Source organism: Mustela erminea, chromosome 8 (genome assembly GCF_009829155.1).
Source record: "Mustela erminea isolate mMusErm1 chromosome 8, mMusErm1.Pri, whole genome shotgun sequence".
In the NCBI taxonomy this organism is placed as follows: Eukaryota; Metazoa; Chordata; class Mammalia; order Carnivora; family Mustelidae; genus Mustela; species Mustela erminea.
Window position 1 is genome coordinate 62,322,016 of NC_045621.1, and position 18,728 is coordinate 62,340,743.

The 18,728-nt window shown below is 34.9% G+C and overlaps 1 protein-coding gene and 1 long non-coding RNA gene across 7 annotated transcripts in view; one reads left to right on the forward strand and one right to left on the reverse strand.

The window, feature by feature from the left end:
* LOC116597719 overlaps window positions 1-18,728 on the forward strand; it is a 130,773-nt gene that overhangs the window by 56,206 nt on the left and 55,839 nt on the right. The gene's annotated exons all lie outside the window — the stretch shown is intronic.
* Window positions 1-18,728, reverse strand: part of SCN9A (sodium voltage-gated channel alpha subunit 9) — a 167,502-nt gene that overhangs the window by 6,092 nt on the left and 142,682 nt on the right. For 5 of the 6 annotated variants that reach the window (XM_032355821.1, XM_032355819.1, XM_032355820.1 and 2 more), the window contains 6 exons: window positions 14,967-15,089; window positions 10,568-10,849; window positions 9,856-9,909; window positions 8,790-8,927; window positions 2,479-2,583; window positions 6-276 (listed from right to left, as the gene is read on the reverse strand). In XM_032355821.1, the coding sequence (XP_032211712.1) occupies window positions 6-276; window positions 2,479-2,583; window positions 8,790-8,927; window positions 9,856-9,909; window positions 10,568-10,849; window positions 14,967-15,089 (973 nt within the window). The remainder of the gene's footprint in view (window positions 1-5; window positions 277-2,478; window positions 2,584-8,789; window positions 8,928-9,855; window positions 9,910-10,567; window positions 10,850-14,966; window positions 15,090-18,728) is intronic. The other variant, XM_032355824.1, reaches the window with a different exon arrangement.

Genomic DNA, 18,728 nt, shown 5'->3' on the forward strand with positions numbered 1-18,728 from the left:
CTTACCTACAATGGAGAGAATCACAACCACAAAGTCAAAAATGTTCCATCCTATAGTGAAGTAGTAGTGTCTGAGGGAGATCAGTTTCAGCACACATTCTCCAGTGAAAAGGATAATAAAAACCACATTTATCCAATATAAAACATCAGTCATGTATTCACTTTGTCCCTCTTTTTCTACCATCATGGTCACCATGTTGAGGCAGATAAGAACCATGATGGTGATATCAAAAGCTTGGTTTGTTACTAGGTCAAATATACATCCTTGGAATTTGTTCTGTAAAGAAACAAGAATAATATGTAATGTAGAGTAGGTTTTGCAATGATTACACATTAATCATTACACTAGTAAAAAGTATTTTAGAAAAGTATGTCTTCAAAAGTTGCATAAATTATACTTGGTCATAGATTCTTGATTTTTAGAAGAAACATTATTAGTGAGTTAAATCTAACTCAAAGCACATGAAAACTTTTTGTTGCTGTTGTTGACTTCTGGTACATATCAGACTCGCCAGATTTCAGTTGGTCATGTATGCTAACATTTGCTTTTAAATGCACCCACCCTAAGGAAAAAAAAAACACCAAAACAAAACAAAACAAAACAACGCACCCACCCTAGTATATTATACATGAATTGCCACGGTCACAGGTAATTTTTTACTAAGAAAACCTCAACTCCTCCACCTGGAGTTTTCAATTAAATAACAGGTCTCTAAATTTCTACTTTGTCATATTATTTTAGCTAATGTGTTACATGATCTTGCACTATTCTGACTGTCATGGTTAAGACTTCTAATTCCCTATCTCTTTCATGTACAGAATGCATATTTCTACACATATCCATACTTAGAAATCACTCCTCCTTTTAATCTCACTGCTAGTATTGCTTTCCAGGAAACACAAGCTTTTTCAAAATCCTTTTAACAATTGCATAGGAAAGTTTTAAGGTATTTTACCAAGATCAAGTAGGGCAAGCAAAAAATTAAATACCAGGGCTTCAAATCCACAGATTATAATTCAGTAGATCTGGTTGAGACCCGGCAATGTGTCCATTTAAAAAATGCCAGGTGAGGGGCGCCTGGGTGGCTCAGTTGATTGAGCAACTGCCTTCAGCTCGGGTCATGATCCTGGAGTCCCAGGATCGAGTCCCGCATCAGGCTCCCAGCTCCGCGGGGAGTCTGCTTCTCCTTCTGACCTTCTCACCTCTCATGCTCTCTCTCACTGTCTCTCTCTCAAATAAATGAATAAAATCTTAAAAAAAAAAATGCCAGGTGATCCTCATATAGCCAGCTGGGCATTAACTGACTTAGTCTTCAGTCATGACTCTCTGGTAAGGTATGTCATGTTGAATATAAATTGAAATGCATATAATGTGTTTAAACTTCGCCCTCGTGATGTTAGAGGAATACAAATTATCATTTTACTGCCAAGACTCAATATTTCCATCTGAGCCTGTTCTGGTCTTTAACCACACAGTAGAAAAAAAGTTTAGATTCATGATCAGTCCAACTGCTTCTCTTGCTGTTTGTCACAATCAAAAATCTGCAAGTTAGTTTACCCTACTGCTAGGTAGCAATCATTACATCATAAAATCTTCAGTTTTTAAAAAAAATTTTAAAAGATTTTATTTATTTATTTGACAGAGAGAGAGAGATCACAAGTAGGCATAGAGGCAGGCAGAGAGAGCAGGAAAGCAGGCTTCTCGCCAAGCAGAGAGCTCAATGCGGGGCTCGATCCCAGGACCCTGAGAACATGACCCAAGCTGAGGGCAGAGGCTTAACCCAGTGAGCTACCCAGGTGCTCCCAAATTGTCATTTAGATAAATACATTTCAATCAAAAGTAAATTTTATTTGTATCTTCTACAGGCCATTGTACTCATAGTAAGCTGTGTAGATAATAGAGAAGTAAAACCATATATAATTACTTTTCATTTTCACAGAAAAATTAAAAATAAGAATAAGATCTATGATAATGTTCAAGATACATATATTTAGTTTTATAAGGACTTTTGTTCAAATATTCACATTCATGTTTAAGAACAAATTATACATTAAAGATGAATTAAAATAATTTGAAAATTTATATGCCAAGGTTATATATGTATACATATACAGTTGATCCTTGAACAACACAGGTTTGAACTGCATGGGTCCACTAAAACATGAATTTTTTTTAGATAAATACAGCATAGTACTAGAAATGTATTTCCTCTTCCTTATGATTCTCTTAACATTTTCTTTTCTCTAGCTTACCTTATGTAAGAATGTATGTATGTACATACATATGTATATAATATATAAACTATGTGTTCATCAACTGTTCAGTTTATCAGTAAGATTTCTGGTCAACAGTAGGTTATTAGTAGTTAAGATTTGGGGAAATCAAGAGTTAAGACACAGATTTTCAAATGAGTAGAGGGTTGCTGCCCCTACCCCCTGTGTTATTTAAGGACAACTCGTTTTGTTTTATTTTGCTTACCCCTGGCCGAGGTATTGGCTTTTGTGGTTTCTTAGAGCCCAGCTTTTTCATTGCATTATAATATTTCTTCTGTTCTTCTGTCATAAAGATGTCTTGACCTCCAAGGTAAAGAAATAAAAAAATAAACCTAGTTAAAACCGTAATCATTATCTAGGTCCTTTCTCAGATCATTAAGACAGGTTAAAAATATGTAGATAGAAATAAAATGCATTTTATTACATGTCACATAGCTATAAATATGTCTTAAATAATTATTTATATATAGGCCCATGACTCTCCATAAATAATGTAATGTGCATATGTAAGATACATATATTGCCCTATAATAATTATTGCCTCAATTTTCTTTTGGTGAGGTAATCTGAATTATTTTAAACTATGTGCTGATATTTCATTTTATCTGTTAATAGTCTCATCAGGCATTTTATTGCTAGATAACCGATATATTAGGAAGGGTTATATGAAATAAGAATACTGAATATCTTTTTGGATGATTTGGCTAACATTTGGGACTCTAATGAATAGTAGGGGCCAAAACAATAGCAAAAGTAGTTTCATATTTATTTGTATTCATTTACAAATGCCATATTCCTTTAGCACAGAAAAAAAATAAAGAGTAGTGCCCTCTTATCCATGGTATCCCTTCCCATGGTTTCTGTTAACCACAGTCAACTGTGGTCTTGAAGCCCGTGACCCTCCTTCCTGCATACCGTCAGAAGGTCAATAGTAGCCCAAGCTACATCACAAGGCTGATATTATTCACCTCATGTCATCTCACCAGGTAGGCATTTTATCATCTCACATCATCACAGGAAGGGTAGGTACAGCACAATAAGATATTTTGAGGGAGGCCATATTCACATAACCTGTATTATAGTAAATGTTCTATTTTGTTATTAGTTATTTTTGTTAATCTTTGATTGTGCCTTATTTATTTATTTATTTTTAAAAAGATTTTATTTATTTATTTGACAGACAGAGATCTCAAGTAGGCAGAGAGGCAGGTAGAGAGAGGGGGAAGCAGGCTCCCCTGCTGAGCAGAGAGCCCGATGCGTGGCTCGATCTGATCCCAGAACCCTGGGATCAAGACCCGAGCCGAAGGCAGAGGCTTTAACCCACTGATCCACCCAGGCACCCCTGACTGTGCCTAATTTATAAATTAAACTTTACCACAGGTATGAATGTAGCAGCAGAAACATGTTTGCTTGTTTGTTTGTTTACGGTTTGGTACTATCTGTGGTTTCAGGCATCCAGTGGGGGTGTTGGAACATCTACTGTAGATAAGGGGTGGGGAGACTACAAGGAAAATGTACTACATATACCTGTGTGTGTGTTTCAAGAAACTGGTTAGTTAATTTTTTCATTCCAGTAAAGGAATTTCAACATAAACATTATGGGTGTCAACAGTGTATACAATAGCATTCTAGGTGTTGAGGAAATTACCAAAGATCCAGGATCCTTGACCGGAAGGATTTCTTAATTAAATAGACAACCCTAAGTTTAAACAGTAAAAATAACTAACATCTAAATGAAGTTTTTTGAGCTTTTCAACACTGTAAGAGTCTAAATCTCACAAAGGATGCCTAGAAACTTTACCTGTTCTTTTAGGGTAAGCAAATTTTCTTAAAATTATCTAATTTTTACATATCCACATATTTTCTACATTAATGTGTAATATCAACTTTTTAGTTAGGGAATATATTAGTATAATCCATGTAATTAGGAATTTATTTTGGGGAATTCATAGTTCTCAAATCCTTACTTAGCTTGTAGGGTCCTGGAGTTAAAAATGATCTGATTATGGTTTCCCTTTAGTTCTCCTGGATTAGGCAATATTCAGTTTTCTATTATATTGCATTTTTTATAAAAAATTTATAAAATGGTAAATGGTAACCAGACTTCCCTTTCTTTCTTAATGTATTTTAATTTACTTTTATTCTAGTTGATACACAGTCTTTGGTATTTATCTTACATACTGATGCTAAGCATCAGGGAGAGCCTTCAGGCCAGTGTTAAGAGAGCTACTCATGGGTGAAGGCTGAGTACTGCAGCATGTCAGAACTTACCAGAAGAAGCCAGGAAAACACTGGGAAGAGAACTATGAAATCGAGGTAAAAAAGCAGCAAATTGTAACTTCTCTTAATGATACCCTGGTTGCCAAAATAATAAAAGGTGGGATGAAACTAGGAGGAGATTACAAGATGCTCCAAGAGAGAGGCTTGTGTTGTTTGGATTAGTTTTACTGTAGATTGAGAGCCCTTATACAAAATGCATCCCTTTAAAAGCTAGGTGAGAGACGCTCTATAAATCACTCTGGTCTTTTTCAATATTACACACTACGTCAAGGCTATGTTAAGAATTTAGTTCTGGTGTCAGATCATCTTTCTTCAAATCCTGTCTCTGTTGTCCTTGGGCAAGTTTCTTAACGTCTTTGAGGATAAGTCATGTTATCATTACAAGAGTAGCTATACCTTGATGGTTTGTTGGGAGGATCAACTGAGATAATGCATTCAAAACACTCAGCAGAATGCCAGATACACAAGCCCTCAATAACTGTTAGTTGCTGTTACTGCCATTGTTATTAATCTTCTTAACAAGGGTATAGTTACTGAAAGGGGGTGCTTTACTTAGAATTTACCCAAATGCACCCAGGTCTATACTAGGTCTTTGTGTAAATATACTACGTACTTATCACATACTTACCCTTTTATAACTTGAGTCTATTAGTAATTTGTGTTCTAATTTTCTGAACTATGTTCTCTGATGAATTAAACCCTAAATAACATGAACTTATTAAATGAAGACATTACTTGTAAAAGTGATGGTTATTTGGAAAAACTAGTAAAGTGGGGTTGGTTATTAGAAGAGGCATGGGTAGTTGGTAAAGTCATGAGCTGAGACCAAAGTCCCAAAGTTGAAAAGCCTTAAGCAGCAAGAATACACTAGGAAAAGAACATGGGCGTTGAAGCCAAACAGACCTTTGGCTTGTGACCTTCAATGGACCTGTCACGTGATTTTAAACAAGCTACTTATCACTGCTAGACCAGAGTATCCACTTTTGTGTAAAGATGCCACTTTTGTAAGCCTGTGATATAGATTAGATGAAATCATATATAATATACAAAGTATCTAGCAGAAAGACCCCTGTGCAGTAGTTTAATTAAGTCTTGGTCCTGTCTCTTAGTAAGGTGGAAAGAAACCAGAAGCCATTCAGAAAAGGTCAGAAAATAAAAGGTATGCTTAAATTGAAAATGAAATACTGGGAGGAAGGTAGGGGATAGTGGTAGTTGTCAGTGCTTCTAAATTAGTAACTTTTGCCTGACAGTAATGGTAATAGTGTGTCAACCCACCCTATCTTCCTCCAGTGGCAATTCTTGTTGCAAGAATAATATTTAAAGCAAGGAGATTAAAGCAATTAAAGTTGTGGCTGTACTGTTCATGGTCACATGGCTTAATCTAGATACATGTCTAACTTATCCTATGCAGAGAATACTGAGGCATCATATTTACATGCTTATATATCATATATATACATCTGTAATGACTAAAACTGAAAAAATAATTAAATTGAAAATTCGAGTATACTTTGTAAAATTATTTTCAAGATTAACTATGAATTTTTAAAGATTCTTTTTTGAAAGGCATGAATGTATGATAATGTTAGCTAAGTATAACTCTAAGATATTAAATGTAAGAATGGAAGATAGAATTTTAAAATATCTTTAAAAAAAAAACCCTGTATTTGAAAATGTAAGCATAAATAACACTTAGCATTCACTAAATTTTTCTTCCAATTGTGAATATCAATCATGTACAATGGTGACATTTCAGACATTTCACTGCATGTACCTCCATCTTTTCTGAGATGCTAAGTCAATATCTAAAATCACTCTTTGAATTCTACCCCTTATCTTTGAAAGATATCTTTACAGCCACAGTACATCAGTCAACTTTGACAGGAAAACTGAGACTTCTTCAATGCTTTATCTCTTACAAATTACAGACCGCACTGTAGCTTCTACCCCCTACAATCTCTTCGTTGAATATATGCCATATTCTCCATTGCTGATGACTAATTTGAAGACACAAGTGTGGTTGAGGTAGTGGGTAATGCAGAGTCTGACCTAGTCTTTGGTCTCTCTCCAATCATTCTATACACCATTACTGGATTAATTTTTTCTATTTACTTTTATTTTTTATAATTTATTTTTTTATTATTATGTTCAATTAGCCAGCATATAGTACATCATTAGTTTTTGATGCAGTGTTAAGTGATTCATTAGTTGCATAAAACACCATTTTTTAAATCATAACCTAGTTTTCAGGGTCCCTGGAAGACAAAACTCCAGTTGGATCTGTGACAAAGCTACTTCCTCACTGTCAGATGACATGCAAGTAACACAACATCTCTGATCATTGGGTGGGGGGCCGGAGGGGAGGATACAATGGCTTTTAGATTTGTTGTAAAACCTGACTAGGATTACATGTATGGAGTACTTTACACAGAATCAGACGCATCATCAAATCTTAACAAATGCCAATGTCCTGATTATATGTGTTCCCTTACTCAAAATAACCTCAATGACACACCAGCTCCTCCTGAAAAAGATCTAATATGGCTTTTTCAGATCTGCTCTCAAGCAAGATCTCATCTTTTTCTACTTCTTTTCTCAAAACGCCATTGTTACTAGAGGGGAGAAGCATGGGGAATCTGGTCAAACAGGGCATGGGGATTAAGGAGGGTACTTGTGATGAGCAGTGGGTGTTGGATAGAAGTGTTGGATCATGCTAATATTACACTGTATTTAACTAATTGGAATTTAAAGAAAAAGTTTAAAAAAACAAACAAACTCCATCTCAAAACTCCACTCAAACTGATGAAAGACTATTCATCCTGGATTGTCTCTTTTGTTAGCCCTATGCATGTGCTCACACATTCCTCTACCCTTCCTGTGGATTATTCACCCTTCTGCCTCTCAGTTGCTACAGACCTTCTTATTCGTCTTCCAAGGCTTACAATTGTCATATAAGTCATACACTTCCTATAGCTGTTTTTTCTATTTGTATCTATTTTTTCCTCTGACCACACACTTATTTATCTTGTTGTCACTGCTTTGTTAACTTCTCTTATTACACTTATCATGATTTCATATCATAGTAGGGGGCACATAGCATAGTAGAGGACCTAAAAAATATACGCGGAATATGGAATCAACTGCTGACTCTGTCAAAACTATCATTTACTTACTAGATGCATGATCTTCAGTAAATCACTTAACCTCTCTGTGGCTGCCCACACTTACAAGACAAACTCTATAATAATAATAACAAACACATTTTATGGTGGATGTTTTAGGTTGAATTGTGTTGGATATCAAATTAAATATTTTAAGTTTCAACTGCTGGTACCTCAGAATTACCTTATTTGGAAATACAGTCATTGTAGATGTAATAAAATTAAGGTGAGGTCATACTACAGTAGGGCGGTCCCTTAATCCAATATGACCAGTGTTCTTATAAGAAAAGGAAAGAGACATAGAGAGGGTGCACACCAAGTGACCATGGAGGCAGAGATGAAGATACACTCTGCAAGCCAAGTAACACTTGAGCAACAGGATGCTGCAAGATCCAAGGAAGGATCCTCCCCTAGAGGCTCTGAAGAGAGCATGGCCCTGCCAGCACTTTCATTTGGGACTTGTAGCCTCCATAACTGAGAGAGAATAAATTTCTGTTGTTGGAAGCCACCAGTTTGTGGTAGTTGGTTACAGGAGCCTTACAAAATTAATACAGCTGATGTGAAGGGTAATGAAACAGAAATCTCGGGAGAGTATCTCACTTGCAAGACTTAACAAATCCTAATTTCCATTACATGTATCATTTCTTCTGCTGTAATATAAACTCCCTGAGCTCAGGAATCATATCCTGTGTTGTTGTTCATCAAGGGCCAGCCCACTACATTTCCCATGGAACAGTGGTTCAGAGAATGAATGAAATGTGTTTTGAATAAATCAATAATTAGTGCACTAATTTTTAATTATTCATTATTAGTCCTTATAGGGAACACTGAAAAAAAAAACTGAATACTTGTCATATTGCATAAAAACAGTCATAACTTAGGAGATAATTACTTTCTATGCAGATATGAATGAGATTGAACCTATTTGTACTGTATTCTGGCCAATTATTGGAAAATTAAATGAAATTCTAATGAAGCTAATTACTAACAGATATCAAATTAAATTTCATATTATGTTTTTAAGAAAATAATCATTCATATTTTCATTGCATTATAAAAACCTTAAAATACTTATCTTTTTTTTCTGTTGGTTGAAATTATCTATTATGACGCCAATGAATAAGTTCAAAGTGAAGAATGACCCAAAGATGATAAAGATGACAAAATAAATATACATGTAAAGGTTGTATTCATATATGGGCTGCTCGTCTACCTATAAAATTAACAAAAGTTAGCAGTATGTTGACAATAACATTAATCATTTTCTTTTTCATATGGTTTGATGAGTTAATCCAAATAGTTCTATCCTAGGTGAACATATCTTTTCAGAAGCCATGGCATTTTAAGGATCAACACGAACTTTCTTAAAAATTTGTACAACATTAAGTAAATATTTATTACCTGCTTACTATGTACACAAATATAATCTTCAAATGACTACAAAGGGCTTAATCATACATAGTACTTGTTCTCAGATTGATAAGACATAGTAACTAAGTGACCTAATGTATGTTTTCTATTTCCAGAAAAAAAGCTATAAAAGAAGTGATAACCATATTTATAGAAATTTTGCTGATTTTTTTTTATTTGATGATAGAAATGTCTTCAACAGATTTAACTTTCTTAGCATGGAGCTCATTTCACATAAACTCATCCACAGCATTTTAAATATAAAAACAATAAAACTGTGAATAAAATTGTTAAAATCCATGAATAACATTTGTTATTGAATTTTTATTTTGATAAACATATTTATTGAGGACTATTGGGAATATTGGACATATTCCCAGGCTATATAAGGTCCTCTACTTACATTTTTTTTTTTTTTTTGGAACCTCAGAACAATGCCATGAAGCGGACATTGAGTTTTTTTGTTTTTTCAGTCCATAAACAGGCTGAGAGAGGAAAAGCGATTTGTTCAAAGTCAGTTGCAGAGCTTGTATGATACAAGAGCGCCAGATTTTGAGCAAGCTCTGTCACCAAACGCTGCACGCTTAACTGCTAGTCTTTTATTAGGTGCAAGTTCTTCATTTTTGTGTGTACATACCAAAGGATCCTTGGAACTACTATTTGAAAATGGCCCAACTAAACTAAGGCACTTTAAAAATGATAAGTTTAGTGTAATATTGACCAATACTTACATTAACATTATCAACAGCTGCATACATAATATCCATCCATCCCTTAAATGTTGCCTATAACAATAAAATCTGAATGTGAGGTTCACACTCTACAATACATATACATGAGTTTAATCCACTTATTGTTACATTTAGTGACACCAGATCACTGGGCTTTACTATATTTCAAAATATCAATTTAATATAACATGCTCTGTCAAGAACCAAAAGGAAATAGTCCCAAGTCACATTCTATAACTCAGTCCTAGTTAATTATTTCCAGGTTGTTACAATGCCTGCAAAGTTTGCACAGGAACTTTTATTTTTCCAGAGGTAGAGGGGAATCTTATGAACAAGGTAGGAAACATTTTTTTTTTTTCCGTCCATTTCTAAAGGATCCTCTGTGATAGGAGGATGTTATTCTCATTCCCATGTAGTATAAAACTGGCAGTCCAAAAACTATTTATTTTTGGAGGAACATTCATATGGCGCAAATGGTGAGGAGCCACATGACACTGAAACTCATTTATGAATTAATGACTCTCAAGTGCAACAGAATCTTTGCTTCTTAACTCATGTTTTATAGGCACATGTTCTAAGAAAGACCAAGTCTTCCTTTAAAGTCTCAAAGTACCTTATCTTTAATTTCTAGGTATAGATTGCTTAAAGAATGACTTCAGTCCCTCACTAGTGTCTACTAAAATATCAAGCATTTGTGACAGGGCTCACTTACAACTTGAAGTAGAGAGAGGTAACCAAGTCCAACATTATCAAAGTTCACCTTCAAGTTCTTCCATCGTACATTTTGACTAACATTCATCAGCGCGTAACAGTCGGAACGATTTTGAACGAGGTTTGTTGGAAAGCGTGACCCATCTGTGGTATTAACACACTGATAGAACTTCCCAGCAAACAAATTTACTCCCATGATGCTAAATATTAGCCAGAATATAAGACACACTAGTAGTACATTCATGATGGAAGGAATTGCACCTATGAGGGCATTCACGACCACCTAGTTGTCAAAAGAAAGAAAAGGATGATTAGGAGGACGAAAGATGTTAAATGGTCGACATTAATGAAACACAATGCAGAATTAAAGAAATCAGAAAAGCCACCCATACACGTTTAAGACATCAAATCACCCACCAACATGTATTAATTGAATGTCTATGCTCAGTAGTATGCCAAGCAAGAGAGAATGAGACAGGAGCCCTGTGAACAAGTTTACTAAAATACATGATAAACACACATTGAAACTATAGCCACAACGCAAAACAAAGTAACTAAAATTATACCACAGCTTAAATAAATGAAAAAATAAAAATAACAAACCAAAAACCTGATATATGTAAGGTGAAGTCGTAAATCTGCATACTCTGGGGGGGGGGGAAAGAAATTTCTAAGTATGAATGATAACAAATAAAATGTACATTTAAATGTACATTTAAAGGTTCACAGTCCTGGAATGATCAGGGTTAAAATTCTCCCATATACAGAATCGATTGGTATATATAGGCTGGAGTTGAAGTTAGGAGTTTTTTATTATATGAACCCTTTCTATTTAGTTGGTTCTGTTAATTGTGTGATATGGGAATTCAATTAAGACCTTGGGACCTCTGTTTATTCATCAGCTAAATAAGAGTCACCTTTTCAAATTTATTATTCTAAGTCTAAATATACTTTATATATAAATCCTTGGCTAAATATAGACAATGCTTGCCTCAGTTAAAATATAAATGAAGTAGTTTATCTTCAATAGTTCCTTTATTTCTGCTTGTTGGCATTTCCATTGTTACTGACAACCAGAGCCTCTTGCCAGTTCTCCTGCGTGCAGACTATTGTAGCATTTATCACTCTCCAGATATTCCTAATTCCTTCACCTTTCAAAACCAACCTGTTTTTCCATACTTCAGCTCTAGTCTGAATTTGAGTCCAAATGTTTTGAAGTCTAATTTGTTAACTAAGAGCATTGTGTTCCGTTTCTTTTCCAAATGGTAAAACACTGAGCGTCTTTGGCTACTTCTGACATTGTCGAGAGCAGGAGTTGGCAAACTTTCTTAAATATTTTTTAGTCTTGCAAGGTTATATAGTTTTTGTTGCAATTATCCAATTCTTTTCAATTCTCATTTTTTTTTAAGATTTTATTTGTTTATTTGACAGAGAGAGAGAGATCACAAGCAGGCAGAGAGAGAGAGAGAGAGAGAGGAGGAAACAGACTCCCCACTAAGCAGAGAACCCGATGCAGGGCTCGATCCCAGGACCCTGGGATCATGACCTGAGCCAAAGGCAGCAGCTCAACCAACTGAGCCACCCAGCCATCCCTCACTTCTTATTCTTATATAAATTATAAACAAATGGATGTGGCTGAGAAGTAGTAAAACTTTGTTTAGAAAACAGACAACAGGCCTGTGGGCTTTAGTTTGTTGACTTCTGGCCTAGAGCAATAGTTATTACCCTAGGGTCTGTGGTCCTGTTGAGGTTCCACACGAGCATGAAATTATATGAAAAACATTACAAGTCTATTTTTTAATGAAGAGATGATTCATATTTTTATGAGATTCTGATAGCGTACACGACACTAAAAGGGTTAGGAAGAACAGGAGTAGAGAATAAAGTTCAAAGTGGCCAACTTTTGTTCAAGCCTGTGCTTTCATCCTACTTCCTACTGCCCTCCCCACTGAGCTTCTCCCCTAGGCACACTGATCTTCTAGTTATTGCTCAAATATGCCTTGCACACTCAATCCCATACTTCTCCCCCCAGGTAGCGTCTCTGCCTGGAATGTCTACACGCTTGGGATTTGTTTGGGCCCATTCCTTCAGTCATGGCTCCAACGTCAACTCCTTGTGAGGTCTACCTACACTTCCCCAGGCAGCCATTCCAGCCTCCATGTTTCTGTAATGCTGCGTGCTTCCTACTTCAGAGCTGATGTCCTAGAATAACCACTGTTCCCCCGTCCGTCTCTCCACGATTTTTGTCCCTATTCCGTGTTGGGTGACTGGGTCTCTTCACCACGGTACTCTTCTTGTACCATTATAACTGAACATAGTTGGTGTCTGAAATGTTTGCTGAAAGAATGTGAGCAACGGTGGGTCTCTGAGGGGGATAGGTCCATATTGGTCGGATAAGAAGCCATTTGAGAAAGTCAATAAGCTTAAGGGCCTCAAGACTCAAAGGAAACTAACTACAAAATGCTTCAAGTTTTACTTATTCTTCAGAATAATCCTGCAGTGTGAAGGAACATATCTTTTGGCATGCTTAATAAATACTAAAGAGACACAGCGGGTCCTCCAAATACGTTAAACCATTTTCCTGCATCCAGGTCAGCTCTATTATAGATCAAGAACAAAGAGCACAGAGGATAAAATAATGGGCTGGCTTAATTGCTGAGGGAAGTAGTTTTGTAGGGGAAAGTATATTCTTCATTCATTAAAATGCAGTATACTGATACTGAGTCCAGAAATTGGTTGTAAGTTCTAGACAGATTGTAACATTCTACCAGTACTCAAAAAATGAAGTAATGCCAATGGATTCCAATACCACCTTTCTGCATAATAACATAAATTGTAATTTTTCAATTCTTGTATGACAAAAAGGGCTAATTTATGATTTTTATTTATATTTATTTATTTATTTTTGTATAATCATGATCTCTCATAGCCGTTGTATACTGGATGCCTTAAGCTGTAGACAGTCACAGTTTAGCAGAGAAGATCTGAAGATCTGCTAGACTAAAAGATACCCGATAGTTTCAGATTACCTGAGGTTTCAGATTACCAAACCCCATCCCAGAGTTTATGAGTCAGTGTGTCTGGAGCGAGACCTGGGTATTTGGATTTCTAGTAAGTTCTCAGATGATGCTAATGGGTGGTCTGAGGATGGCACTTAGAGAAGCAGTGAGATACACTAATCTACATGTAAGTTATTCATGGACTACCAGTAAAGAGGAAGTCAGATAAATAAGTAAAAAACAATATAACAAGGATTTTGTATGTCTGAACATAGAGGGAGATTGCCTACTTAAGCCTGATGGTGAAGAGACAAAGCAAATTTAAACTGAGTCTTATTGGCCGAGTAGGTATCTCTCTGCTCTGATGATGGATGAGTCAGGGCTGCGATAGGGCTGGGAGAAGCATTCCCAGCCCAGAGAACAACAGGAACATGAGAAAGCAAGTGTGAAGCTGGTAAAAAGGAAACTCAAGGACAGCAGCAATAAATGAGGATATGGACTAATTAGAGAGAACAAGGTTACTGTCCTCCATGTATTTTATGAAGTTGCTGGTTTAATGCAGCTCTTAAAGCTAAGTTGCTACTAGCCATTATTTTTCTCACCTTGTTTGTCTCTACAAAATGACCTCTTTTCAGGCACCATGCAGCCTAGTTCAAATTATGTAAATTCTCCGAGCTTTAGTTTTGTCAAGTGTGATTTTGGGGGTAATTCTACTTTCGGTGAAACATTTATTTTAAGGATGAAGTTTAAGGTGGTGGCTGATGCCACTTCACTTTCCTGTTTATTGTTATGATCCCTACCTATGGTAGCTCTAAAAAAAAAAAATTTTTTTTTTAAAGATTTTATTTATTTATTTGGCAGAGACAGAGAGTACGAGCAGGGGGAGCAGCAGGCAGAAGAAGAAGCAGACTCCCTGCTAAGCAGGGAGCTCGCTGTGGGGACTCAATCCTAGGACCGTGGGATCATGACATCATGACTTGAGCCGAAGGCAGTCACTTAACTGACAGAGCCACCCAGGTGCCCTATAAAATACGAGCATTGGATACAGGCAAGTCCTTGATAAGTCGTATATGGGAGATGTTATCAGAATGAGTGTCCCCTTCACATTCCTAGCACAGAGCAGATTTTCATTTAAAAAAGGATTAGTCACTTATTTGGATTATTGCCTAACAATATTATGTAAAGGAGGCTTTACTGTATTTGACTTATTCTTTGTTAAACTATATGCACTGAATACTATGTATATGCATATGTACACACATACATATATAAGCCGTCCATCTATAGGTAGATATATGTACATATAAATATAAACAGTCCATAATTTCTACATACTTATTTTTTTATATTTTATACTCCATTTAGAAAATAAGGATATTAGAAAGTTTAGCATTTTCTTACCCTCATTCCTTCAAATCTAGATAAAGCTCTTAGAGGTCTTAAAGCTCTAAGTGTTCTAAGGGATTTGATGGGGCCAAGGTCTGAGTAGCCAAGAGTGCTTGCAACTAAAGTAACCAAAGAAACCTACAAAAAAAAAAAAAAATCCGTTAATTATTTCAATGTAATAGTAAAGCACAAGGAGGAGAAGTCAATTTCAAAGATCACTGAGAGCAGATCAACAAGAATAATATTTTATATATCGAGCTGTCTAGTCATTGCCTAAAAACAGATAAGATGAATGAATGCTTTTGTAAGGAAATAGCTTTAAAGGGAGGCTAATGAAAATAAAAAGAAATAAAAAGAAATAGTAGGTTATTTCTTATATCTGAATAAAAATCACACAAGCTTTTCACAATTTCTGTCATCAATGATTATGTACTTGCTTATTAATTCTGAACTTATGCTGGATATATTTAATCAGATATGCTCTTCATTTAATTTGAGCAACTTATGTTACCCATATATGCTATACATTTAATTAGAGCAACTATAAAAATTTCAATTATAATAAAACCTAGGGCATAACAAAGTGTGTGATTCTGAAGTTCAGTCATAAGAGTGTGGCTCTGACTCAATCAGATCTAAGTCCTAGTATAAACCTTATTCAAAAGCATTTTGAAGACTCATGATTTTGAGATGGAGCTATTTCCCCACAAAATTGTTCTGCCTTGCAGTTTATCAGAACTGGCAACAAACATTTACCTAGTAATAGTGGGAGAAATCTCAATTGTATTGAAGAGAGCACAAGAGTATGTGATCTCATTGGCTTTTCAATCAACACAGGCATACAGAACTTCATCATGTTAGACCTGCCACAATGACCATAACCAGTACCCAACAGAAATTTGTGTTCTTATAAACTATCTTTGAAGAAAGAACATGGACAGAAATAAAATCAATACACATTCTGATAAGAGAGTAACGAGCTCCTCAATGACCTTACATCTTGATCTGTAAACACATTCAGTCTCTGAGTAAGTTCCATTTAAAATATTCATTTGTTTTTACACTGTGTGGCAGGAAGCAATGTCTAAAAACAATGGCCGGTATATAGCTCTTCATTATGAATTAAGTACTGACTGAAAGATTAAAATTTTCCAGGGAGGACTAGGAATACTTGAGAATCAACCTCCTTATATTTAACTATCGACAGAGTAGAAAAATTCGTTGCTCACAAGTTCACTGCTCCTGCTACCAGAGACAAGGAAACTGATTATGAATCAGGATGTGTTGAAGTGTTTTGTTCTTTCTCATCCAGTTGCTTCCAAATGTCTTCATATAGCATTGTATCTTTTTAAGTCTTTATGCTACATATCCAACAGAACTAATCCTCCCTCATATCATTCTGAAATTCACCCAAGTCATTCAGGTCCATTATTTTCCAGTTAAGTACACTTAAGAAAATATGCTCTTTAATTAGAATAGCAAGTATTCCTTTTAATCAGGAAAAAAAAAAAGTTCTGAAATGTCTATTATAATGGGAATAACCCCTACAGAAATGGCAGACCTAATTTCCAAACCACTGTTAGGTGTCACGATATTGAATATAATAGATACATATTATTGAGAAAACTAGAGATTACTCTGTAAATGAGAAGATATATACACATCTATTTATCTATGTATACATATGTACACACACAGTATATGCCAATACTGACGACTAAGGCTCAGGCAAACAAATTTCAGTTCAAGAAGCCTATGGAAATCCAACAAGTCCATCCTGTGAATATCAAATCAGATCAGTGGTTCTGAAACCTCAGTATGCATCGGAATTATCTGGAAGGCATATAACAACAGTGTTCTGGGTCCCAACACCTGAGATTCTTGTTGAGTAGATCTTGGGTAGGTCCTGGGAAATGCATTACTAATAACTTCCCACCAATTTGTTGGTTCAGGGATCGTACTTTCAGAACAACACTAGATAACTGGTTCAATTCTTGGGAAATAAAATCTCAGGTCCTCCTCCAAATCTGCATCACTAAATTTGCATCTCTACCAGCAAGAATGTTGTGTCCAGCTTTGCTCTCCATGTTGCATTATAAAAATATTACATATGGAATATATATTATATAAAGCATATAATATACATTTGTGTTTGCATGTACATTTACTTACTTTTTCTCAAAATATTAAATAACAGTTCATATTGAAGCTATATATCTGAGTTCTGTATATTCCATACTCTTGAATATTAAGGTTCACCAGTTCAGATTTTCAAATACAAGACAAAATAATTTCTGCTATGAAATGGACTTATATCTTTCTTAACCTAAAATAAATTCAATTGTATGTATAAACTTTACTTTTGCAGACTGAGTGATGAAAATAACTATGTTTGTGATAATATTATTAAAAGTTTTTTAATATCTTAAATATTTTACACCTTTTAAAAGACCCAATTGTATTAAATGGTTAAGAGAAAAGAAAAGAAATAACCTACATTCCTTCTATCATTTCTTCTTATTTTGGTTAGCCTTTCTTTAAATCTATTATGTTACAAAAGCATCTATCTTACCATGTATTTTTCTAGCCAGTAACTAGGTAACATATATATATAAAAGTAAATTAAAGAAAAATCAATATGGAATCACTAATATAAGGTCCCAAAAATTACAGATCTCACAGAGAAGGCCTAAGAGAACATAAGAGGTGTAATGTATAGCTATACTAAAAAAAAATTGTTTTTGTACATCACTGATAGAGAAAACAAAAGTGTTATTGCTTGTAATATTTTATATATTGAGCTGTTAAAAAAGAGTTCACTGAGCTTTCTTTTTCTTTTTTCTTTTTTTTTCTTTATCGTGTTATATCACCATACAGTACATCATTAGTTTTTGGATAACAGTTGAGAAATTGAACTTCTGAATAGATATGATGAGTTTGGGTTTAATTTTGTAGTCAGATTCGGCTATTTATAGTCACTCTTACTTGTAATTTTGATTTGTATGAATGATGCCATATTTATCTTTTCTGTAAAGTTTGATGATGCAAACTCTTGTTTAAACAAGTGTTAGAGCAGTTGTTAGCACTATAAACATTTGCATGTTGCCCTCATTCCACATCAGATGGAAGACAAATCTCTAAGAATTGTAATACAATTCTCTAGCCACAAAGACTAGATTTTGTAAAATCTAGAATTAGTAGAAGAAGGAAAAAAAATAAATCATCCTAAGAAAAATTAGATGGGGAAGTTGAGGTCATGAATTAATTTAAGATAGCAATTTAAAATAATATAAAATATAATAATATAATTATTATATGCTATATATTATTAAATTATACCATTAAGACATAAAATAAAGTTGAATACACCAAATAAGAATAAACTGAAAAACTGGGTGTTGCACCATTTCTAGTTGAGATGCCTTAATCTCACAGTTGTTTTAGGATTCCTTTCTTATTTCAATAAGATTCCTAAAAAATATTTTGTTCTGTTAAAAATCATACCTAAGCTAAAGCATTCTTATATATTTTCCATCCCCAAATTTTGAATGGTTCTCTGAATTTATTACTTGAAATTACCAATGCCTATTTTTCTGCTTCCCTGCCACTCTAGAAATAAAGGGTAAGTTCGATGTTTCAGGTGGGAACAACAGTTCCGACTCATTTTGGTTTTCCCTCCGCTTCTGACAGAGATAAATATTTTGAAATTCCATGCCCCCCCAACTCCTTATCCCAGAGTTGTTAAGCTTTAGCACAATCATTTTACATAACTCTCAG